This window comes from Centropristis striata, chromosome 11, assembly GCF_030273125.1.
Source record: "Centropristis striata isolate RG_2023a ecotype Rhode Island chromosome 11, C.striata_1.0, whole genome shotgun sequence".
Classification (NCBI taxonomy): Eukaryota; Metazoa; Chordata; class Actinopteri; order Perciformes; family Serranidae; genus Centropristis; species Centropristis striata.
In genome coordinates, this window is record NC_081527.1 from 24,839,092 (window position 1) to 24,866,717 (window position 27,626).

At 36.5% G+C, this 27,626-nt stretch overlaps 1 protein-coding gene across 1 annotated transcript; it reads right to left on the reverse strand.

Annotated features, from left to right (window-relative positions):
• On the reverse strand, positions 1 to 27,155 carry LOC131979865 (potassium voltage-gated channel subfamily B member 2-like). Its single transcript, XM_059343928.1, has 2 exons — positions 26,571 to 27,155; positions 1 to 1,983 (listed from the first exon to the last, which is right to left on the reverse strand). Exons 1-2 carry the CDS (start codon positions 27,153 to 27,155, stop codon positions 1 to 3), a joined length of 2,568 nt encoding a protein of 855 aa, XP_059199911.1.
• Positions 27,156 to 27,626: the final 471 nt, after the last annotated feature.

Here is a 27,626-nt window from a genome sequence, read left to right on the forward strand (position 1 = left end):
TCACATGCTCGTTTCACAGGGTGGTGTCACGCTTCTGTCCAGAACAATGTGATTTTCTTGTTTCTCTCCACTCTGTTCTGCTCCTTCTTCTTCCTTCCTTCCCTCCATAGTTACTAGCTCCTGGGTGCAGTTGAGTGGGTTGGCTTTAGACGACAGTGGGCTCGGACTGCTGCCTGAGCCGACAGCAGATCTTCCCATGTGATTCCTCCCCTGGTGGCTTAAGCCTGTGAGCTGCCCTTCACCTTCTAAGCTCCTGGCTGCTGAGCCCTCACCTCCCCCCTGGGAGTTGCTTGGACTGACAGATTGCTGGACCAGAGACGGAGACTGCAGGATCGCCAGGGGAGACTTAGCTTCCCGGGTTATGGAGGTTGAAGAGGGAGAGAACCTGGAAACCATGTCATCTGAAAGTAGTTGTGCAAGCTTGGCTGAGCCAGCGGAGGCTGGGGTTGCTACAGGTGTCATCACTGCCAAAAGCACATCATCATCTTCAATGAAGTCAACCTTGAGGGTTCTTGACTTTTGAGGGCTGCTGTAATCTTTCAAAGAGCTGCGGAGGCTGTCATAGGTCACACCGATGCTTTCCACGCTCTGTGGCACCACACTCACATCTCCAGTCCCGCTGCCTATGGGGGTGGAAACAAACTCATATAAACCCTCTTTAATAATGGTCATTGGTTGGATGCTGTCAGGGCCCTTGTTAGCCTCCATGGTGCTGATCTGACTTAGATCCAAGGGAGGGGGGATGCGCTGGAGTCTAGCTCCAGTTTGAGCCCCGTCTGCACAGGGGAGCAGAGAGCTTCTTTCTCCTCTTTCCACTGAAAAATCATTTGAGTATTTCCTGGCAGTGCTGACTTCAGGGGAAGTTTGTCTGGCTTTCTTCTTCATCTCCTCCTCGACAGTTTTCTCCTGCTGTTCCTGGATGGTTGCTGTCTTGTTGTAAGTGTCTTCCAGCCGCTTTGGGGTGAAGTTTTGAGTAGTTTTATTAGACAAAGGTTTCATTCTGTCAGGGGAGCCCAGCTGAGCAACTTCCAGGTAATGAGAATGTTGGGATGTGCATGGGCTACCCACTTCTGCATTGGAGTAATGTTTGTGATAGCTCCAGCGGCTGGGTGATAGGTGGTTGTCTGCAGGACACTTACTGTCCTCTCTCTTTTCCACCAACACATCTGTGAGTTCCATACTGCGTGCAAAAGCATCCTTTAGGTTAATGGAAATGATGCTTCCACTCCGTTTTGCTCTTTCAAGAGCTTCCCTCCTCTTGATGGCCTTCTCCTGCCTCTTCTGCTCTCGGTAGAATTCAGAGAAGTTGTTGACAATGATTGGGATGGGAAGGGCGATGACCAATACACCTGCAATGCAGCAAAGCCCTCCTACAATCTTTCCCAGCAGGGTTTGTGGGTAGATGTCTCCATAACCAACAGTGGTCATAGTAATGGTAGCCCACCAGAAGGAGGCAGGGATACTGGTGAATTTGGTGGCGTCCTCATCCTTCTCAGCAAAGAACACCAAACTAGAGAAGATCATAATACCCATGGCTAAGAAAAGGATCAAAAGACCCAATTCGTTATAGCTCCTTCGCAAAGTGAAGCCCAAAGACTGGAGTCCTGTTGAATGCCTGGCCAACTTTAGGATCCTTAGGATCCTCATGATTCGGAAGATCTGGACCACACGTCGCACATTCTGGAACTGCATAACACTCTTATTAGACTCAGTCAGGCAGAGAGTCACATAGTAAGGGAGGATGGCCAACAAATCAATGATGTTCAGGGGTGCTTTGATGAAATTCCACTTATTGGGTGCTGAGAGCAGGCGTAGCATGTACTCCATGGTGAACCAGGCGATGCAGACAGCTTCCACATGGGCAAGGCTTGGGTTGTCATTAAACTGGCCAAATTCATCCACCACCTGGAGCTCTGGCAGCGTGTTTAAGGACAAAGAGATGGTGGAAATGATGATGAACAGAATGGAGATCATAGCCAGGACCTGCAAGACAAAGACAAGATTGTGGGTTCCAGGTTTAGACATATTTCAATATCTTTAATAAACAGATAAAAGGATGCAGAGCTTCTGTTCCCTGTGGGTTAAATGTCTTGACTTGTAATTGTTTTTCGACCCCCTAGCTACCTGGCTCTATGGATGGCAATGTCTGCCAGCCTGTCCATCACTTTGGTTCAGATTAAATGTCTTCACTGTTCAGTGATTTGGCATGTTTCCATGAGGATAATTTCCTAATGACTTTGGGGATCCCTGACTTTTCATCATTTTTAAAATGTCATCACAATTATTGAAGGGGTTGCTATAAAATTTGGAAATGACAGCCCTGTCCTACAGGATGGGATGGAAGAACAAGGGTGGATTCACTGGAAAATAGCCTAAATTTTTTTATTGAGAAATACTGCCAGATGGTGCAAAAAGTTTCTTTGCAATGGTGCAAAAAATGTATTTCTTTTGCCTGCCTAATCAAATAAAAAGTGTCCCATGTTAGTGGAAAACCACCCATAAAGCAACTGGTCAGAACACTATTTGACAATTGCATTCAGTTTTATAAATGTTCAATTTGTAAATGCTCTACAGGGGGCCTTAGCTCCTGCCCTACTTGTAGTAGAAAAGTAAAGCACACCAAGAGTTGTGATGAGGTGCTCATCACTGGAAGACAACTTTATTACATTTTTATTAACTTTAACTTAAGATGTTTTTGGTCTATGAGAAAGATAAGGAAACGATAAAGACACACTAAGCTCAAATGTAAATTTACACTACTCATTTGTGCTTGGTTCGGAAAAATAGAGTTGCGATGTTGCCAGACAGAATTGTTGTCTGACAGAATTTATAAAATCAAAAAGATCTTCTCTTTCCCCAATTTGTTTGACAGTTCATGAAGGGAAAATTAAATAATCACCAACTGCAATAAATACATACGTTTTTGTTCCATTTCGGAGGGTTCCTAGTGATAAGATCCTTTGTGTACATGGCCCCAGTTTTCATAGTCATAGTCACAGTTAGTACACATGATTAGAGCTGCAACAATTATTCGATTAATCAAATTATTATTATTATTATTATTATTATTATTATTATTATTATTATTATTATTATTGTTATTATTATTATTATTTACCAGGCAGGGAGGGTCTAATTAAAGATTATCAAGTTGCAGTACAGGAAGTATAGGACCCAGCATTTGTATGCCTCTATTCCTTTTTTTTTTTTCTGTGTCTTGTGAGTCTCCTCTTTTAATAAAAGAACAATTAATCTGTCGAATATCTCTTTAAAATACAATCCAATAGTGGCATTTCAAATTAAATATTTTCTGAAATAGTGTTTTCTGTGATTTGGGTATTCCCTTCTCTTGCTTCTTCTTGTGTGTCAACTTCTTGTCTTGTATTGTATTTAATTCTTCCTACAAAGGTCCAGTACACTGCAAAAAAAAATGTCTAAAAACAAGATAAAAACACTAAATCTGAGGGAAATGATCTTGCTGTATGGACAGATAATTTCACTTGTCAATATTTCTTAAATTAAAATGATTAAATCTAGAAATAAGCATGTTGAACGCTTAAAATAAGAAATTTAAATTTAAATTTTTCAAGTTTCTTACCAAGATAAAAAAAAATTGATTTAGAAGTTTCATAATTTATCTTGTTTTGGAGTTAATTTCTTATTTTAAGTGTTCAACATGCTTATTTCTAGATTTAATCATCTTAATTTAATAAATCTTGTCAAGTGAAATTATCTGTCCATGCAGCAAGATCATTTCCCTCAGATTTAGTGTTTTTATCTTGTTTTAGACACACCTTTTTGCAGTGCAGACATTCAAGCATGATTTATGATTTATGATTTTAGTAACATTTTATGAAGTAAAATGTCACCAGAGTTATAATTTTTGTCCCTATATTTACGCTTGCTATGATTTATAAATCTTTAAGATGTGTTTTGCCCCTAGCGCCTATTCATCCTTGCTTCTGGTTCACTGGAGTCCACTATTATCCACTTATTGTGTGACTCCCCTCAAAAATGGACTGAGGGGATTCAACACATTCCCCGATACCTCTATTAAAAAAACTTGACTGTCCTAGCTGAGTGAGATAGCTGAAGCATGTGCAGTCTGAGTCTTCTCTCTGCAGCCCTTGCTAGGACATTTCAGGATAATTGTAATAGGATTGTGTTGCTATCTATAGAAAGGATAGAGAGAGGTTAGAAGTGTTTACTCATTCTCTTCTCCCCCAACAGGAAGAATCAGGCAATAGTTGGGCACTCCCAAGAAAAGCTTTATAAAATAATAATAAAAAATGTTTGAAAAAAAAAAGAAAAACATTTCAGACAGATTGATAATGATTGTCTCCGGAGAGCTGAACGGATATTGTGGTGCCTAATGCTTGTGTGTGCTGGTGAATCATTGGTGATGGTAAGGCATCATGGAAACCTGTGAGCTGTTAAGACTGACAGTGATTGCATCATGAATTTAAACATGCACTATTTTTGTCAGAATGTCCAGTGAGTGCTTCCAAATGTCATTGCAAATGTAGGCTGCACTGGATGACACAATAATATGCAATAAAATAGGCAACAATCTTTAACTGCAAAAAAAAAATGTTGTTTTTACAGTAAAACAACAGCAGCTGTGGTTGCCAGAACTTTACCGTAATAAATACAGTGCAACTCTTTCTAATATTACAGTAAAATTATGTTAGCACTGTTGATTTCACGTTTAATGTTGCCATTTTATTCCATTTTTTGGTAACGCTTTATATTAAGGTCCTTGTAATAACCATTAATTAACAAGTAATAAGGCATTGTTCTCGCTTTAGATCCCTTTAGCTGCAAAAAGCATAGTTAACTGTTAACAAGTGCATAGTTAACTTATAATAGATGAGCAATAAAGTATATTTTAATATCAATAAGCAAACAAAAGATTAATCAAGGCATGGCAAAGACATAATGGGTGGGTTATGGGTGTTTGTAATGCCATTATGAAGAATTATAAGATACTCGTGAGGCTTTTATTAATGTTCTTATTATACATCTCTTATAGCCTGCTATTAGCTGTATTATAATGCCATTATTAACACTTATATAGGCTTATAAACACACAGTAATGTTAATAAGCATCTTGTAAGGACTTAAAAGGGCCTTATTACTTGTTAATTAATGGTTATTACAAAGACCTTAATATAAAGTGTGACCCATTTTTTTTACCAGTGAAAATAAAAAGTTTTCCCGTTTAAAGAAACACTGTTCTGCCATATAATTGACAAGAAAATACTTTATAATGCTGCATAAATGAATGATTTTACCATTAAATATTACAGTATGTTTTTGTTAGAGATATGGTGTTTAGTACATTTAACAGTTAGAATTTTTTTTTTTACAAAAAATAAATGCAAAATGACAGTGATGCTTGTATATATTACAGTATATCATTGTTACAAACACGGTGCCAGTGTATTTTACAATGGAGTAATGTATTTTTGAAAAACAACTGTAAAAAATACTGTTTTGGCTGATATATACATTTACACTGTTTCATTGTTACTGAAACTGAATTAACCCATTTATCATTTTACGGTCTTTTACTTTCATGGTTTAGCAGTTTTTCACCGTAAATGTGGCTGTTTTCTCTCACATATGTTTAGATATGGATGATTACTGAAATATGTAACATAACAGCAATACAGTGTGGTAAGTAAATAGGAAGATAATTGTAATTAAGTATTGATAATAATAAAATTAACAATTTAAAATGCCATATATGCCTTTTCTGCTATCTAGAAACTACTTGTATCTGTATGAGTCAGCATTCACATTTCCTATGCTATGTTTGCTACAGCATATAGCGTAGCCATGGTGATGAAGAGCATATACCTGCACTTTAAAGTCAGGACTCAGTTATCATCAAGATATTCCTGTAACAACAATAAATTTAGGAAAAAAGGTGAAGTTATGCTGATGCAGCATTTCTCTCCGTGTACTAATTCTGCAACTTCTTCATATTTTAACCTGAGGAAGTCATTAAAATGTCAAACTGTTCAGCTGTTTAAGTATTTTGCTGCTATTTGGCTTGCTTTCTATTATTTTTAAATATTGTGCCTTTTTCATTATTACTTTTAATGGCAGTAATACGGAAAAACAGCCTTTGTACAGTCCATGTATTACAGTTTAACTTCCAGCTTTTCAATCAATGCTTTTTTCATATTTTCCTTTATTAACAGGGAATGGGATTATCCTCAAATTATCTTGTGCATACTTCTAACTACAGACTTCATATAAACTTTAGTAGTAATTCATCAACATTGATCAACTACTTCTGCATGCTAAAAAAAACTATTAAAACATATTGCTACTTCCTTGTATTCATCTATAATATTTTCTTATTTTTTACAAGTTTTTTGTAGTAATGTTTTAAACTTTTTTTTCTTTTGTACCTTTTAAGTGACATTAAGAAGCAGTTCAGTATTAGGATCAAATAGAATGAGTGACAACCAGGACACACCTCTGTAGGAAATGTTAAGTTAAATAGGAAAATATTTATTAATATCATCAATCTTATATCTACACTTTTTATTCTACTATAACTGTGCCTGAGACTGAAGAGAGAGAGAGTTCTTGTGAAATCATGTGATGTAAGGATTGTCTCGGCTGTTTCCGGATGATGAAGCGTCTGGCCTATAGAGTCATGTCAAAGGACACAGCGCATTACAGCATTACACAGTGTTTCTGCTGCTTCAGATCCTTATTCACACTCAGTGACTTTGTTCTTTGTTTCACACGAGGAAAATGACCCTTTATTCAAAACTGCAATGCAAGCAAAAATATCTCAGAGAGAAACCAAAAGAAAAATGAAAGAGAAGATAGACGGAAAGCCAAAGAGGACAAAGGGAAAGTGGAGGCCAGGTGTATCAAAGTGTTTCCACCTTGCAGCGTCTTAATGGCTTAATGGCTGCCAAATGCTGTGACCTTGGCACCCAGGGCAGATTTAAAGCAGTACCAGGAACACACAAGCTGCTTTACAAGCTGTGCAGTGGAGTAAGAATTAATGGAGGCTCCACATGTACCAATCTACTGCTCAATAATTTGAGTTTGTATCATTGACACAAAAATAAGCCCAACATAACAAAAGCAGCTGTGGTATATTTTTTTAAACTTTTGATCATAAGTCCTCTGCTTTACTAAAAGGCCCCAGTATGACCTCCTGATCATGTTACAGCCAGTTTAAACCAGAAATAACGTGCTATAAGCAGTTGGCGGTTCTAGACCAATTTTACTTTGGGGGCCAAGGAGGGGCCAGTGTTTAATCAGAGGGGCATATTACCACATTAAAAAATGGCAAAGATGATATGTAAGCATTCAAAATCTTTATTTTAGCTTATTTAAACATCTCATTTAAGTATATTTGGAAGATACAAATACATTGATTTAAATAATGAGACTCACCGACAATGACAGTTATTTTTGTACGACAATGACATATGACTTATTTTGTGCACAATCACTTTTTTTATTTTGAAAGTGCAGTATAGTCTGAATGATCTTTATATATATATATATATATATATATATATATATATATATATATATACACAGTATTTTATTGCACAATTAAACTATTATACAATGTACAAATTCTGGGTTCTTTTTGTGTACGATGAGATATTGTTTGAACAAAAAAAAAAGGTTAGAATTGTTCCATAGTTCATCGTTATAAATTGATCATTTTATTATTGATTTGACACAGGGGCCACAGCAGAGGCCAAGGGCTTCTTCACGGGGGCAGTGGCCCCTGTAGGCCCCTGTGTAGAACCGCCACTGGCTATAAGGTCTGGGATTTGTCAGATATTAGAGGCATTTGGAAGCAGAATATAAACATATAAGTTGTGTCCTTTTAAGGTTAACCCTCTGGGGTCTGAGCCTATTTTGGCCGTTTTTTAATACTTTTGATTTTGCCCTTCATGTAGCACATAACAAATGTTTACTATACCCATATTTGGTACCCATTTTTTCTTCACCTATGTGATCTGACATTATCTACTTCATCAACATATTGAGCCCAAAAATACACAAAAAGAATCCGTGTTGAAAAATTATACTATTTACTGCAATAAAAAACACAAATATGCTCAATGAACTGTTTTGGAACTTGAAAATGTAAACATAGGATACAAATATGAACATATGAAAAGGTAAAATTTAAATAATCTTAATTAAATTTAAATAATAAAACTATATACAAAAAAGTCCCATAAAAACATGTATATTTATAGGCGTTTTTTTTTCTTGTTAGCTGCAACTCTTCAAAAACAAGCTATAATGCAGAATTACATATTATCATTACTATCTTATCTTATATTTTTATCAAATCTTTGGTTTTACATGACCTGGGAATGTCAATGTTGAATGTTTTTTTGTTAAACTTCACATAATCTGATCAGGACGGCACGATCATAGACCCGGAAAATGTGCCCCATACTATGGAGGTATGGGTTTACAGAATTGTTTAAAAAAGCCCAGACACAGACAGAAAGGAGAGAGAACTCAGGGCTTTAATTGGAGAGGGACACCTTTTTTCAGCGGCCCTTAAGATCGACAAAGTGATTCTCCCCGCTGTACATAGGCAGTGTAATTTGAGGTCTGATAATAAAGAAAACTAAAAGCAACATCAACGTGCTCTTTGATTCATTTTCTCACTCAAGAGGGTTAGTAACTCCACTACACAGCTCTTCAAATCGGGCTAAAAGCTAATGAAAATCTACTGTGGTCTAGGCATGGCTGCTCCAGGCACCAGACAGACACAAAGATTGTTCCTGCACTCACTATATTTACCAGCTAATTGCATGGAAACTTTATGTCAATCAGGCATCTTGGTTACACTTTACAATAACCAACTAAGTGATGTTTATGGATGGTTTATAGATCAATTATTAACCATTTACAAAGTGCTATACAAATTTAATCTTTAAATGTTTTCAACCAGTTTCTTAAAGGTATATGAATCATTTCAAAATCATTAACATACTTAAAATGGTGTTAAAAATCTTAAAATGAGTGCAACTAAAACTATTAATAAAATATAAATTTTAGTTTAATTGTTTGTTAATGGTAAAGTAACTATAAACTTACATTAATATACCATCGATTTGCCATTTATAAATTATTTAGTTAGTTAAACATTAATAAATTATGTTTCTACCATTCTAAATGGCCTATATATGGTTTATAAATGATGATTAAACATTAAACGTCTGTTTACCATGTATAAATGATGGTTATTGTAACGTGTTACTGGCATCTTATGTACAAACTCTTTATCAATATCGTTATATAATACATTGAGTTCAGTCTCATTCATATTTGTATAGTGACTCACTTTGTTAAACTACTTTTTGCCATTTTTAGTTTAGTTAACTACTGAAACTACAAACAATGAATAATGAAAATAATGATTTTTCATGTTTTTTTTACATTGCTTCTCTAGCATAATTGAACCACCTTTGACCAACCTTGACCTTTCACCTTTGTGTTTTGCAAGCATGCAGAGAGTTTGTTGTTAAGATTGTAAAAGTAAGATGAAATAATAGATATAGATACATTTTAGAATAGATATGTTTTTAGACCAGTGGTAAAGTTAGTCAAACAGTCTAAAAGGGTGCTAGCTATAAATATTAAATCTTTTTTGTGGGGAATTTTATTTTTTGTCCATGTATTGGCTTTTCAAAAGTCAGCACTTTTATAAATAAATTCAACTGAGTGGTGTTTCTTGCTGGCATGTTACTTTTTGTGCAATACAGTAGTATTTTGAACTTGTTTATGTAAGTAGCTTGAGTTGACCAAACATTTTCCCTGGAGAAGCTTTTTCATCTAATTCAACTTCCTCCAGTGTGAGACAGAAGGAAAGAACAGAAATGCATGACTGAGCAGAGAAAACCAACTTCTGATCAATATGTTGAGATATTTCTGGAACAACAGGGACAGGATTCCCCTCTTTCAGCAATAGAAAACATATTAATGGATATTAATTGCAATGTTAATGTTCTGGCACTAAAGCAGATGTTGAAAGCAAAGGGTTTTTTCCCCCATGGCAATACATGGGCATGTTCGGTTGTGTTCTTACATCATTACCATGGCACACTAAATTGCAGTTTCATCAATGAACACATCTGCGTTAAGTTTTACGATTATTATCAACCAAGATTGACAGATCACAAATCATTTGAAATGCAATGATAACTAATAACTAACTAATTAACACTTAGACTCCTAAATATTTTTATAACAATATAATTTACTGCTCAAATATTCATTCTCATAACAGTCGAGGGGCGAATAGTGGACTGATTATTATTCTACCACTACCTGAGACTGTCTCTTTGAAGTTTTCGGTATTTTATAGGTCAATTGAGCTTTGGAACAGTCTTCCAGGTGAGGTTCGTGAAAATAAGGGAAAAGCTGCTTTTAAAAAAAGATTTAGAATGTATTTGATGTAAACACCTTAATTAAATCATCATTTTATTTGAGTGCGGTTGGGCTATGTAATACAAGACTGTATAATGCTTTCTTTTTCTTTTCTTATTTCTTTCATTTTTATATATTTTTATAATGACTTGAGTTTGTAATGCCTGTGGTACTCTATTAAAAATGATTGTCTGGACCCCAGGAAGACTAGCTGTCACCTTGGCGTCAGCTAATGGGATCCTTTTAAATAAGCAAATAAACAAATGTGATTGACTGTAGAGAGGTGTGTTTGTGTGAGCGACTCCGTTGCAAAATATCTGTTGTAATTGAGGTGAGGCAAGGCCAAAGTTGAGCTCTGGGAGGAAATCTGGGGGTTTGAATGGCCTCAGAGGGAGACTTCTGGATTTAAAGAGGAATGGAACACTGCCAACCCCCCACCTTCTACTGCTATTTATTTTATCTGTTAGAATCCTATTCTACTTGTATTTCAGACACCTCCCCTTGGCCTTACTGTAACTGCATGTATACTGTATGTTCTTGTGTTCTTGTATGTATTGTAATATGCCTTGCTGTAAAAAAAAAAACAACTATTGTCGTCTGGGGACAAATATAGACAGGTTAGAGTTGAGTTGACTGAAGTCACCTTGGTATTTAGGCTTAGACAGAGACTTAAAGGAAGAAGAGGAATACAGTCAGACAGATTGGGTCAGAATTATAGTAATTACTGTAAAAAGAAGCTTCTGGCTGCTCTGTATAACACACTGAGCTGTTATTGTATGTTCTTAGCCATTCAGGTAGACTGATGACTTATTGTATGGTGAAGCACAGTGGTGGTGGCTGCTCTACTGACGATCTCATGGTTGAGGTCATTTGACAAAGTTTGTTGAGAGACGTTTTTGTGACTTGTTGTAATGTTGTAATAATGTAATAATGTTTGATTCAAAAGTAAAATAAAAATATTTTACATAGATCAATATGGGGCGCCGGTTCAACTCCCGCCTGCGGCTCTTCTGTGTGGAGTTTGCATGTTCTCCCCGTGTCAGCGTGGGTTCTCTCCCACAGTCCAAAAACATGCACTTAGGTTTAATTGGTGTCTCTAAATTGCCCGTAGGAGTGAATGAGAGCGCGGTTGTCTGTTTCTATATGTCTGTGATAGTCTGAGACCTGTCCAGGGTGTACCCCTCCTCTCACCAAATGTCAGCTGGGATCAGCTCCAGCTCTCTGCGACCCGTGTGTAGATAAGCGGTTAAAGATAATAAATGAATGATCAATATTTTTACAAAAGCAACTCACAGAAAGACTGAGACTCAATGCAGTCTGTGCTGCTCCTCAAACTTGATCACAAGTAGATAAATACAAACTTCCAATAAGTGAACAAATTTAGTTTGATCAAAATAGATTTAGCGCCTAAAACACATCCCACTTCTGCACAAGTAAGCTTCCTAAGCACCCTGACTCTGTTCTCACAATCTCTCCCTCCAACTACACTTTTTCTTTTACCTCTGAATTCTCTCTCTGTTCGATTTTTGGAACCACTGGTGGCTCGATCCCTATCCGTGCACGAAGAGAAGCCTCCTCCACTCACATTCTGAACTTGCCTCGTTCCCTTCTGTCTTCCCACCCTCAACCGACACCAAATCACAGTTGCTCTCTACCATCCCCCCATGAACCCAACTCAACCGCAAAAACATAACAACTAATCTTTAAAAGACAAAAAACCCCAAATGAATGCATTTTCTCATGCTATTCCAAATGCAATTTCTCTCAGTTTATCAAATCATTATCCATACAACCATCCATTATCTTTAACTACTTATCTGAACTTCTGATGCTTGCAAATATTACAACTCACCACCCTTCTCTGCTTAAAGAAATACATTCATTTAAGACACTGTTACATGCATCAACAACATAGCTTTTAGTGGAACTAGGTATTTATATTTATCTCTCATTTTAAAACGGTTCAGCTTTTTAGACTAAAATGTTTTAACACTGCAGCAATTTATTGCTAAATAATATAAAAAACCAGGTTGGAACCACACAATACTGCTGGAATTAAGAAAATACACATGCAAGAGGTTATTTTAACAGGATCACAGAGAGGAGCTTTCAGCTACATACTGAGGCTCCTCAGAGGATGTAGTTTGGTCAGTAGAGGTTTTCATCCAGTTCATCCTCTGATGAACGCTACACAATGTGGCTGAAACATACACTAAGACAAGTAGAACAGGTTAACAGTAAAAACATGTTGGGGAATGAGTGATAGGGGCAAAGCTGCTCCAGGTACACTGAAAAAAAGACAGTTGTTTTTACGGTAAAAAAAAACGGCAGCTGTGGTTGCTAATGTTACGATAAAAGGATATTAGCACTGTTGATTTGACATTTAAGATTGCCATTTTATTCCATATTTTACCATAAAAAATAAAAAGTTTTTCCATCCAAAAAAATGCTGTTCTGCCATATAATTGACCAGAAAATACTTTATAAATGCTGCATAAATCAACGATTTTACCATTAAATATTACAGTATATTTCCGTTAGAGATATGGTGTTTAGTACATTTAACAGTGAAGAAAAGTATTTTTAGAAGAAATAAATACAAAAAATGACAGTGATTGCTTGTATATATATTATAGTATATTTTTGTTACAAACATGGTGCCAGTGTATTTTACAGTGGAGTAATTTATTTAAAAAAAAAACAACTGTAAAAAATACTGTTTTGGCTGATATATACATTTACAGTGTTTCATTTTATGGTCTTTTACTGTCATGGTTTAGCAGTTTTTCACTGTAAAATCTACAGGCTTGCTTTGCAGTGTAGAGGAAGGGATGCTGTCTAAAATTTGTGCAAAATAAATAGAGACACTGCGATTTTGCTCATTGTTAGCTTGGTTTAATCCAAGCAAAACCTCCATAGACTGTTCAGTTATTCAAAGTCAGATGTTTGACTGCAGCTGTAAATGGAACCTCAGCAGGAGTCACACATCCAGTGACTTAGACAACGTAATGTTGTGCAAACGCAGTATGATCACTATAGGTTATCAGAACAAGCCACTGTAGAAAATGTCTTTTTTACGCTGAAAAACTGCTAAACCATGACAGTAAAAGACTGTAAAATGATAAATGGGTTAATGAAACACTTTAAATACACATATCAGCCAAAAGTTTTTTTTTACAGTTTAAAAAAAAATTACTCTACTGTAAAATACACTGGATATACTGTAATATATATACAAGCCATCACTGTAATTTTTGCATTTCTTTTTTGTAAAAATACTTTTCCTAACTGTTGAATGTACTAAACACCATAACTCTAACAGAAATAAACTGTAATATTTAATGGTAAAATTTTTTAATTCATGCAGCATTTATAAAGTATTTTCTGGTCAATTATATGGCGAAACAGCATTTCTTTTGATGGAAAAACTTTTTTTTACGGTAAAATATGGAATAATATGGCAATCTTAAACGTGAAATCAACAGTGCTAATATCATTTTACCGTAATATTAGAAAAAGTTGCACCATTTTTATTACGGTAAAGTTTTGGCAACCACAGCTGCCGCTTTTTTACCGTAAAAACAACACTTTTTTTTTTTTTTACAGTGTGCACACAAAGGTTCTCTGTGATCCACTGCTGCTGTGACTTAGTGACCTCCTCCTTATCTGCAGGAAACCACATTCACACTGTTAGAGGGATGTTTGTACAGTTGGAGTCTAAGACGTGCCAGTGTTAACAACGCTGGTGGACACATTTTGATGTGATTCTGTTCCACTGCAGAATACTAACCTCACAGCTCCTCACCTAGCTTACTGACACAAGGTCAGTTAGACTGAAGGAGCAGGTAATGTGTAAAACAATCTCTTAATCCACCATTATGCCTCTGCAGAGCCACCCAGTATCACACTGCAGAAAACATGAACCTTCCAAGTATTTTCTTCTTATATCTAGCAATAGTATCTTAATTATATTGTTTTGAGTATAATTTACCTACTGACCATAGCTTTATGTGCTTATCTAATTATTAGTATTATTATTATGTGCTAATTTAATTATCTTATTGTTCAAAGACTTGTTTTTAGGATTGACATTCTGAGCTTTTTCATGTTTTTAAGCTATTTAACTGTTGAATATGGTGAGTTCTTACCTAAAATATTGGCTCCAGTTGAGAGTTTTAGTTGCATGTAGTTTGAATATTATTTCAAAAGCATTTTCTATCCACCAAAACATGCTCGTTTCAAGTAATGCTGGCTTATTTTAATGTTACTAAAGTCGGGCTTTTCAAGCCACAATTGCTCAAAATAAGTATATTTGGATTTATTTCAAGACATCATTGGTTTTTCCAGTGCTTTATTTAAAGAATTCTTACAAATAAACATTTCCTTACTTCACTGGCAGATCATTTTACTTGTTTCCAGCATGTATTTGCTTATTTCTAGTTATTTATTTCTTGTTTTTGTCAGTCGGTTTCTGCAATGTACTATTAACAGCAATCAGCTGCATGAAAATCATTGCTGTCTCTCCATACTGAGGACAGATAAAATGGTGAACAAACAAAAGACAACCTGGCACTACTACTACAGTCTGACGTAGAGACATCTGCCAACAAATATTTACAGTCATCAGGATGAACTTTACTGCAAACCACTTTGGCTTGGCCTCTTTACTGGAGTAACAAATTATTCTCATTCGAATGCAAGCATTCAATATTGGAAAGCTACAGTACATTAGTGAATACAAATCAATCTACTGCTCTCTGGGCTCTATGGACCTCTTATTACTTCTAATTGTGAAAAGATGATTCCTGCACAATGCTGAAGGACTCACTTTACGGACACAAACACTGACTCATTGTTGACTTTTAGGATGTCCTGATGTTTCACTCAGGATTTCACAATTAATTTGTCTGCAAGTGATGAACTGATTGTTAATTACTTAATTGACAAAGACATCAATGCCAACACATCTATGAGCACTACGTACATTTTGACTTCTGGCATGTGCACACGTGGGGTCATTTGCCTTTAAATTTGTGTTACATTTCTTTAGCCACATAGCTTGTTTTAATCATTACTTGCATGTTGTACAATACAACAACGGATGCACAGCCCTGTACCTGGGGAAACCAAATAACTGCACCAAACTACAGTTGTGAATTTAAAAATGTAATGTAAGAAATACCTTGGATTTTATTTAATCTGATGCCATATTTACAGCCTCACTGCAGTGCAACATCATCAACAACAGTTTAATAGGGCAAGTAAGTCAGACAGTCACACTAATCCCCTAATTTCACTATATTACATAAACTGCTTATGTGAAGATGAAAATTTAAGCAAACACACTGATCATCCATTGTGCATATAAAAATACTAACAGTATAAAGTCAAAGGTAAAGCAGGAAGCAGCCTTATGAGTGCAGAGATCCTCTGACATGTTTCATGTGTACAATAAGTGACTTTGATTCACATTATTGTACTTTAAATACATTTATGACATAAACAGTATCACATCTAGAGCTCTAAGTGTTTTATCTACTGCAGCTATCCATCAACTGTCTACACCAACAAGTCCTCAAAAAGATATGAACACACAGGTTGTTTGTTCCTACTCTCAAATGCAACCCAGGGGAATGTTTTCAATATTAACTCCTACAGGTCCGATTGAAGGAGGATTCTTCACACACAGGTTTAGGTTGACAGCATCCAGTGAGATTTATTCAATGCTTCACTGCTGTCAGTGTCAGGAGCAAACGATTTGTCACGTCAAAATCTCGTAATTCTGTGGTCTTTCTGTTTTACGCGGTGGTAAAAATGTCCGCGGTTCGTTTCGGTTCCCGTGGAAAACTCCACGATCCGGAATCGCGGAATCCTAGGGGGCCAGGACAAGATAGGGATGTTTCCACTGGGCAATACCCAGAATGAGGCGGGTCTCACTCGCCAAAACGCCCCTAATTTGAATATGAGCCGTCTTTTGTCTGGACTTTTTTCATCCCTGTAGAAGAGCAGGGTCTTTTTTCTCCCCTGAAACAGCCTGGTTACTGATTGGATAGATCGCTAAGCGGGATGTGACGTAGTACTCTACACGACAACAACACACGCCATTTGTAAAAGCCGGCGAAGCAGTGTTCCCAACTTAGTGACTTTGTTGCTAAATTTAGCAACTTTTCAGACCCCCTTAGCGACTATTTTTCAAGAAAGTGACTGGAGACAAATCCAGCGACTCCTTCTTACTCTTCTTAAGGCAGTTAGCTACAGTTAGCTCTGTAGCAGTACAGTGTGTATGTGCTGCTGCTGCAGGAGGTGTTCACTTAACGATCTCTGTTTGTTTACAACAAGCACCAGACACTCTGTGCACAGTTAGCGATGCAGGTTCATTCACAATCACTATGTTTATGATCAACAAAGACAGCTAGTTTTTCTCTGCCTGTACACATGACCTATATTGACGTTGACCACTGCTGCCACCCATGGCCCAGTCCCTTGTGCATAGATTGTGAGAAGAGCCATTGCAATTGTCCATAAAGAAATGAGTCTAAACAACAAAAAAGTTTATCACTTATAAGCTGCCAGAAATCCTTTTTAACAAAAGGAAAACATTTTGAAAGACTGGAGTGATAAGTGGTGGGAGAGTGAGGCCTCTGTAAGCTTTGGCCATATAACTACTGTCTGCATTGTGCTGCACACCAAGGTCATTATAATTAACGAAAACTAACGATATAACCAAAACTAGAATTGAAAAAACATTTTCGTTAACTGAAATAAAAATAAAAATGAGAGTTTTTTAAAAAACGATAACTAACTGAAACTGTATTTTGTGGTTACAGAACTAACTAAAACTTACTAAAATTATAGTGAAAATGTTCTTCGTTTTCGTCTTTGTCAACTTTTTTCATACGTAAACCTTTTTGGTTGATATGAAATCTATTTCATCTATCTGGTTTTATGACTTAATAAACTTATTGGGGCTGAGATGGATCAGACAAAGGAAATAAAGGAAACATTTATTGTGACTTTTTTTAATCTGGCACCCAACAAATACCCCATTACAAAAAAAAATTAAACTAACACTAAAATTAATAAAAACTAAACTAAAACTAAGCATTTTCCAAAAAATGAAAACAAAATGAGCAAACTCACTCCAAAAACTCATTAAAACTAACTGAATTTGAAAACAAAAAATCACAACGATATTAAAACTAAAACTAATGAAAAATCCAAAACTATAATAACCTTGGTGCACACACAGTAAAGATACACAAGAGTCATTTATTAACAACTGAATGCTGTTTGTTAAATTGAATCAACCTCATAAAGTAGGGAAGGTGAATGTATAATTATTTCCATTTTTCTTTCTTGAACATTTGTATATCTTGTCATTCATATCAAGCAGTTCATTATGTGGTGGATTGGATTCAATTTACAGTTATACCTGAAAACACTTGTTGGCTGCAGAGGGTTCAGATAATTGTCTGGCTCATACCTCATCTTTACTCTTAATTTATCTGTAATAAATATTAATAAATACTAAAAAACAAGAATATTATGTTTGACAACGACACATTTTTATCAGATGGGAAATCCGAGGTGACTGCACATAATTTCTTCACTTTGCATAATTTTTTTCCTTTTTTTTGTTTTGTTTGGAAATTCCACAGTTTGAAGTGAATTTCTGAATAAGAAAGAGTAAAACTGAAAGAAGAGAGAAAGAAAGAAAACAGCCAAATTGTGACAGTAACATACTGTTTTTCATTAAAATTGTATAATACTGTAGAAAACAATGCATTCTGGGCAATATTTGTAGGAGGCTTGCCGTTTCCCATAAAATATATGATATATATATATATATATATATACGTATATGTGATATTTTCTAATTCTCTTCACATTTTTAATGGCTGTATTTTACTTTACTAACTCATTCAGTATATGGTATATTAAAATTACTGAGGTTACAGTGAAGACAGCGCTTAGTTCATAGTAATTGGCTATCAGACAGTAATATGCTCTATTTTCAAAAATGACTGCATTGTATACTGCAACAATATTGCAACTAGCTTCAGCACTATACTGTGTCTACTGTAAAAATCAATGAAATGCAGGATTTTACTGTAATTCAGTATGTGGTTTTATCACAGTAACATAATGTAAAGTAGATAACAGTAGAGGAACTTTAAAATTAACAGTAGAATGCTGGCAACCCTGCTGCCAGTATTTTACTGTTAATTTACAAGACAATTGTTTACAGTGTGGCATAGTAGATGTTTTCTTGCATTGGTTATAAAAATGATATTGCCATACAAACAAACAAACAAGCAAACATTTTATTGCACTGTTTGCCCCCCTTTCTCCCTTCTGCAGGTCAGACAGTGAACAGGACAGACTATCCAACCTGCCAACAGTTAGTCTATTTGCAGCACCAGTCCTGGTAAAAGCCCCAAAGGAGATTAAGCCATATTCCTAAGTCATACTGTGTGTGTGTGTGTGTGTGTGTGTGTGTGTGTGTGCGTGTGTGTGTCCACTATGGACAGGTGACCATGCATTCAGACCTGCTGTTATAACTCACTGTGTGTGTGTGTGTGTGTGTGTGTGTGTGTGTGTGTGTGTGTGTGAGCCTCACTACAAAAGACAGTGCAAGCGAACATGTAAAAATATATCAGAGCCAAAAATAAGAAGATTAAACAGATTATGTAAAGTGTACCAAACTAATCTCTATTATTGGAACATTTAATACTCATATTATCCAATAAAACTCAAAACTATCATGGATAGTTGTCCATCTGGACTCTGAACTGTCTGTGTGAGGCCAATGGAGGGTGTGTGCTTGCTCCAGGACAAATATTGCTCCATGTTTCCTCCTGGGCAGGCATTAGGATGTAGGCACCGCTATGGTTAAGAGCTGAGGTGCATCATTGCTGCTACAGTGACACACGGCTGGTGTCAGTGAAGTGTGGACTAAGCAGCTTCCCTCGTGCTGACAGTAGGATTCCAACTTTGTCACATGGACCTTTGAGGGCCAGCACTGTTCACTGTAAAATAAAAAACCTGTTGTTTTACGGTAAAAAAACAGCAGCTGTGGTTGCCAGAAGTTTACCCTAATAAATACGGTGGAACTTTTTTAAATATTACGATAAAAAGATATTGACACTGTTGATTTCATGATTAAGATTGCCATTTTATTCCATTTTGTACTGTATAAATAAAAGGTTTTTCCATCAAAAGAAACGCTGTTTTGCCATATAATTGACAAGAAAATACTTTAACCCTCTGGGGTCTGAGACTATTTGCTCTTTATATACCACATAATATTTACTATACCCATGTTTGGTATTTGGTATTTTCTTAGCACTAACTTCAACATGATCTGACAGTTATTTTTTCACTTTAAACCACTTAATTAAAAATGAAAACCCATGAATGAAAGATTTTACCATTAAATATTACAGTATATTTTTGTTAGGGATATGGTTTTTAGTACATTTAACAGTGAAAAAAAGTGTTTTTTACAAAATATGAATGCAAAAATTACAGTGATGCTTGTATGTATATTACATTAAGTACTTATTACAGTGTAGTTTACAATGGAGTAATGTATATTTCAAAAAACAGTAAAAAAAATACTGTTTTGACAGATATATTTACAGTGTTTCATTGTTACTGAAACTGAATTAACTCATTTCTCATTTTAAGGTCTTTTACTGTCGTGGTTTAGCAGTTTTTCACCGTAAAATCTACAGACATTTTTTACAGAGTGAATTTATGCAGAGTGATGAACTACAAGTCCAGTTTACTAACTGGAAATAAACTACACATGCATAAACTACACATGCACGTCATATATTTGCCTCTTCTTTTGGTGCTATTGTTGGCCATATTGTCAGATACTGTAGTTTCCAGAGGACAAAATATCAGACTATGGGAGCAGCATGGTTCACAGATGTTCAGTGAAAACGAAAAAAAAAAAACACCTCAGGAGTCTCTAGAGCATTGATTCCCAACAGGGGGGGCCTGACCCCCAAGGGGGGCGCCAAAGATCCGTGGGGGGTCGCGAAGCCCTCTTGATATTAAGGGATGTAATAAATCTAATGTGTTAAATATAGATGAGTCAGCATTTAATTCATTAGTGGGACAAAAACAACTAAATAAGGGCTACATTAAACGTTTGTTCATTTATTTAAACAGAAAAATCACTATAGAAAAGTTTAAAAATAAAGGCTATATCGCAAGAATAAGGACATGTGTAACATCCTGCAGTTTACACAGGTAACCTCACCTAGCGGTAACCTCACCTAGCGGTAACCTCACCCAGCGGTAACCTCATCTAGTGGTAACCTCACCCAGCGGTAACCTCACCTAGCGGTAACCTCACCCAGCGGTAACCTCATCTAGTGGTAACCTCACCCAGCGGTAACCTCACCCAGCGGTAACCACATCCAGCGGTAACCTCACCTAGTGGTAACCTCACCTAACAGAAACACAGAGCTAATGGAAAAATGGCGGAGCGTCAGGGAGACGAGATGCTGAATATCTCAAAAAGAAAAAGAGAGGGTACCATGAAAGTCACATTGAGTTCAGGTTCATAGAAGTAATGGACAATGGGGGGAGGGGGGGGGGGGGGGGGGGGGGGGCAGAGTTTACAATGGTAAAAATGTGGGTCCCTCAAGAAAAAGGTTGGGAACAACTTCTCTAGAGCCATGCGCAGTAAAAAAGTAAAAATACAGGAATGTCAACACAATTTGTGGTAAGTCAGTAAAAGGTCACACCTCCTCCTAACATGCACTATTTTAATGTTACTGATTTACCTAATTCCTGCTTATTCAGGGATCCCCAGCAGAATCCTCATTGCTGACTCTTTGAGTCTCCCTCAAACACCAGAGCTTTTTCCACCACATGTATAACATCTGCTATGAATGGTCAATTCCTTTCTTCTGACTTAAATGATTTAAATATAGCCATAAAGAAATCAGTCTCTTATTCTTACCAGCCATCTCACATAACAAACACAGCAAAAGAAAGTCATTCTGGGTCTAGAACAGGACAAATTGTGCTTATCGACCACTTTGACCCTCACATACTTTTGTTTCACCTGCTAAATATAAGAAAGGTGAATGGAGTTCCCCAGGGGACAGGGCTGGGTTTATTCAGCTGTTTGCGCTGATTGCTTCTTAAATCTCTTCTATCTCTTCTATCTGCTGTCTCACTCTGCTGCTGCTGCACAAAATAAAAGTGCTAAGTGATAAACTAGCAAATGTTTCTTATAAGCTCGCTGTGTGCAACATTTGAAAGACAATGACACACACACACACACACACACACACACACACACAAAGCTGGTCTCACTAGAAACCCAGACTTATTTCTATATTTTCTTTACCCTCAACAACATACTAAACTAAAACAGATGTCAGATGCTTTTTTGAAAATGAATTGTGTAACTTAACAACTGTGTAAGAGATTGCTATTAATGCCTCAGATTTCCTCATACCTACTCAAACTTGCTGTTTTAAAAGAATTTGAATGAGACATTCGACTGAATAAAGACTAGAGAATGAACTTGGAAAGACACATTTCACTTGCTGCAGACACTGTATGTCCACTCTTCATTTTTTTGTTTGTTTAATTAAAGTATTTGTGGATGCAAATGGGGTGTCTTTTGAAGTATTAAGTGTCCAAGCTGCATATTGTTGGACAGTGGGAGGAAGCCGGTGGACCCAGAGCGAACCCACACTGACTGAGCTAATGAATTCAGTTTGTATTTTTCATTTAGAATTTGTCATTTACAGCAACAATGTTGCTTTTGCTGTTAGACTTTTCATATTCTTCATAGATGTAGGCGAAACATGATCGGTTTGAGTCAAATTACACTTCGGGCAGTTACCCACATAAACCCAAAAGAGACTTTGTTAAAATTGAAAACTACCACTGCAGTAGGAGAACAAAACAGCAGAATTTAGTGTGGACTGAGATCTCTGTGATCTAAACGTCTAATTATCAGATGATGAATTTGATAAATTCAATTGAATATAGTACAAAGAAAAGATAATAGTGCTCAGAACTTTTGTTTCATGTGGATATACAGTATACGCACTCATTTTAAATTTGATGCATTCTGTTTTTATTTTAAGGGTCCTTTGGGGGGTGGGACATGAAAGGACAGAGGGTGTCTTACAGGGCTGTACAGATTGTAAAACCATCTGAGGCAAATTAGTTATTTGTTATTTTGGTCTATCTTAATGAAATTAATTCAATTTTAGGGGTCACATGCCAAAGAAGAGGTTTGTAATCATTGTAGTAACTCAGATCCACTGAGATATGGCTCAAAAACAGAAAAGCAGTCTGTTACATTTACCAAACCAGCAAAACTGCAATCATCTCGATTGTACTGAGAAAACTCAGAGAAAGATACGTCAAACCCTGGACAAATCAAACCCAACTTTCTGCACTGATAAATAATGCTGGAGAGAAAGTGGAAATTATATTGTGTGTTCTTTGTTCCCCGAAGGGAAATTCAGTTGTCACAGCAGTCCGGTATTCAAGTACAATAAAAATAAAATACAATAGAATAAAATAAAATACTGAGGTAGCATAAATAAAAACAGCAATAGAAAAAACACAGAATAGAACAGAACAAGGACACTTAAGAAGTTAAAAAAAAAAGCAGATCAGTTGGTAGGATGGTTGACAAGAGGTACGGTTTATAAATTATCTGTTTATAAACTGTTTACCATTTATAAATGATGGTTATTGTAAAGTGTTACCCAAGTGTCAAGTCAAAGTGTGGTTTCCCACAACACTAACATGCCACCACGCAGGAGAATATGCAACAATAATCCCTCCCCCGCTCCTCCTTGGGCTGTCAGTACTTTGCAGGTAAAGCAGGATTATGGTCCTGATAGCTCCCTAATGGCCTCTGATGCCTCTACGTGGATCTGCATGAGGCTGCTAATCATAGAGGTAGGCAGAGCAGAGCAGATTGAAACAGACCTGAGTTCAACACTCACAGTACTCACTGTTGATTCAACACACACAGACACAAAGAGAATCCAGCTAATGGCAAATGATTGAGTCTTTGTTGTGCATGCAATCACTTTAATCACAGTTACAAGGGGCCCTGATTATTGATGGGTATGCTGGAGGCATTCTTCTCCCTAAAACTTTATTGTCTGCCACATTTTTAATCATAGAAACTTAAAGATATCTTGGCTATTCACGTTCACATTCATGTATAACATGTGAAATAAGCTTTTTTCCCCCTCTGTCACGTGGGTGCGTTCCTTTTCTCTTTTTTTTTCCTGAACAGAAGTGAAATGTTTTGTGCGCAACGTATGTGTGCAATGTTAGCAATCATTTGCACTTTTGCCATGTGTCTCTGTTTGCAGTCCTGTTTACAGTCCCTTACTTTGTGATTTGTGTGTGGTGTCCTTTTGTTTGTTTGTTTGTTTGTTTGTTTGATGGGTCCATGCCTTGTTTTTGTTATTTATTTATTTATTTATTTTTTGCACTGACGGGAGAGCTGTGCCTCAATTTCGTTGTGCTAATGTATTTCTTTATACTACCATGCAATGACAATAAAGACTCTATTCTATCATACTGTTTTACTTATTCATAACTTTCATAATTTCAGAAATATTCCACCTATTCTGGAATTTTTCCATTCAAATGAGTGGGAAACGTGACAAAAGTTGAACTCTTTTGACACTTTTATAAGCTTTAATTACTCATTTATACTTTACTTTCAGCTAGAAACTTCTTAAAATGTTTCACATTCTAATTCTAGATATCTAACCTTTCTTTTTTTACTTTTGTTGTCTTTTAAAAGTTGTAATTCTGTATCAATAATATCTGTATCTATCTGTTTCTGGTACATTGCTTTTAAGCTGTTTTGGGGACCTCTATATCTACATACTACTATTGTGTTTAATCACCAGTTCTCCTCAACAATGACTCAGCATTTTTCCTACTACCTCAACTTTATCTTACCCTTTTAAGCCACCATTGCACTGTAATGTCAGCTCTTCTACATTTACATTTACATTCAGTTATTTAGCAGACGCTTTTATCCAAAGTGATTTACAGGGAAAAAAAGTTGGAACAATCAAGTATATAGTGCAATAAGAGCCATTAGTGCAGCATAAGTGCTAGTGATGATTCTTTCAGGAGTAGAGTTGTCGTGTATATTACTGATTACATTTCCATTTCTTCAGAAATTGCATCCACTAGTAACTGTTGCTATGTTCTCTTTTTTCCCACTTACATAGCTGTATTTTATCAAAGTACAGATGTTTTATGAATAGGATATCTACAATAATAATAGTAATAGTTGAAGTATAAACTACATTGTGTTGTGTATTCTCTAACAGGTCACCAGACTTTATAAACTCATCATATGTTGGGTGCATCTGCAAGTAACTCAAAAGGAAAGTAAATCAAACATTGCATATGTAATGTACTTAAGCAAATATATTGAGTAATTTTCCTCCACAGAGACAGGAGTCACTTCCTGAGTTAAAAAAAATGTAAAAATGCTTTTGCTCCAAACCATTAAAGAAGGAATAAATGCTTGCTACAGAAAATTACTCTCAGAATTTGGAGCCAGTTTCCAACTTTTAAACTGTTAAATTAATTTGAGAGATAATAGAACAGAAAACTAGACACCTTTTAAAATTAACCTTTAAAACTGAACATCTGAACAACAAAATGTTTGTAATTTAACCTAAGTTTTTTCAGTATGTGAAATAGTCTCTTTTACTGCTACTCCAATATTTTAAGGGTTGAATTTAAGATACAGATTGTTTTCCTTTCTACAACCCCAATTCCAAAAAGTTGGGACACTATTTAAAAATGAAAAAGTAAGAGTACAGGCTATATCAACAACAAACAAATCAGTTTGAACATTAAATTTATTGTCTTTGTAAATTTTCCAATTGAATATATGACACAAAGGATTAGCAAATGATCACATTCTGTTTCATTTATGTTTTAGCAAACACTGAAATGTTTTGGAATCAGGGTTATAAAATGTAATATCATCACGAAAAAGTGCTTTTAAATGGTAAAAATATTCAGCAAAGGCAGAGATATCCTGACTTTTAGTCCCATGTATGGATTAAGTTTCAAAAACATCAAAAGGATCTTAAATTCCAATAAAAAGAATAATGCCACTCAAAAGTAAGTGGTTTATTTAATCAGTTTGAAGTCTCCAAGCCCTAGTTCAGTTATTTTCTCAGATATGAAAAAGCTCCTCCAGGAACATAGAAGACATTTGACATTTTTTTCAAAGCCTAACCATGACTCATGATGTCATAATGTAAATTTGTGGCCTATCACTGAACAAGAAGCTCCTCTCAATGAACGACACACTGACCTAGTCAATTTATCAGTTAATCATGCTACAGTCAATGTACTATTCTGCTCTACAAAGTCTAACTGCAGTAACTACATTTTTGGTCAAAACTGAGTTATAACTAAAAATTAACTCCTTGATATCGGTTTTATCTTGTGACAAAGTTTTAGATTTGAATTGTGCTTTATTGTATAACTAATGACATAAAAACCACAAAATTCAACTCAAAACCAAGAAGTAGTTGCACTTACCATGGTCTGCTTTGGATATATATATATATATATATATATATTTATCCTAATTTAAACATAAAAATAATAGAAAATGTTTATTCACTAAATATAAAAGCTGAAAGAAGACAACAACATTATAGTTACTGCACTCTGTTTTTGCATTACTATTAGAACATTTTACAGCAAAACCAGCATGCAGTAACTACATTTTTGGGGTCAAAGGTCAAATAAATCATCATGATTTTTGAGCATGAAAAGGACATCATCAATACATGTAGAAATAAGTGTCATATCACTGACCTACTTATAACCAATTTGGCTGGCCAGTTTAAAAATGTTAAAAAAAACTTTAAAGCTGTTTTTCTGAGTTTTACTTTTGCGTAGTGACTGCAGTTAGACTTTGTAGGGCAGAATGGACCAGAAAATGTTTCAGTCCAGCCTGGGTCATCGACATTTTATTAACTCATACTAAAGGATGATAAAATGGATTTTATTTTAGAGTGTAGTGTCCTTTTACCAGTATGTTTATAGTGTGTGTGTATTATTACCTTTGCAGCCACAGACGAGCTGGGCTTCTCCAGCAGATCCCACAGCTTCTGTCTCTTATCAGGACAGCAGCCATGCTCCTCCACCTCCCCCTCCTTCTCCCTCAAGGTATCCGCCTCCCTCCTCAGCTCCTCGTTCATCTGCTCCTTCTTCTGGTGGTACCGCGCCTGGCAGCACGACTCCAGGTAGATCTCATCGATCCCCCAGTAGTCCAGCTCCTGGCCAAAGGACAGGGCGCACATCTCCTCCATCATGTGCAGCTTCCCCGTTCTGTAGAAGTTGAGGATGGAGGAGAAGGCCACTGGGTGCCGGTCAAAGAAGTACTCGTTCTCAGAGAGACTGTAGTCATCGCAGATCTCCAGCAGCGACTCGTGGGTGTTGCAGTCTCTTAGCCGCCCCAGACGGGTTCTGGGTAGCCTGTCCAGCGTTCTCCAGAGGACTTCATGTGTGAGACCTCCAACATTGAGCCTAACGCGCCGGGAGCGGGCCTTAATGCGGATGATGTCGATGGGTTCAGGGGGCAGCACAGGACCTGCTGCCGGTCTCGGGGTGGTTTTGGGTGTGCTGAAGACCACTCTGTCTGTCATGATGTCTGTGTGTGTGCTGTCTTCCTGTGGGAATGGGTTCTAGTGGTCTGTGTGGGTGTGGCTGATCTGGAGCTCGTGAGGCTCAATGAGATGATGATGATGGGTCGGTTGGTTGCCAGGCCCACCTAGCTCACCTGACTGTCTTCAGACCACTAAACTCCTTGTTAGATCCATGGCTGGGAAAAAACAAGACATGTACATTAGTCTGACCCAAATAAACTACATCATCAACACATTCATCAACAATTTTAAGAAGAAGAAGAAGAAGATTACTTTATTAATCCCACAATGGGGAAATTCAACCTCTGCATTTAACCCATCCTTTTTTACACACAAGTGAACACACCATGCAAGGAGCAGTGGGCAGCACATTACTGCGCCCGGGGAGCTGTGCAGGGGGGTTAGGTGCCTTGCTCAATGGCACTTCAGTCCTAGACCTGTCAGTACCGGGATTCGAACCGGCGACCCTTC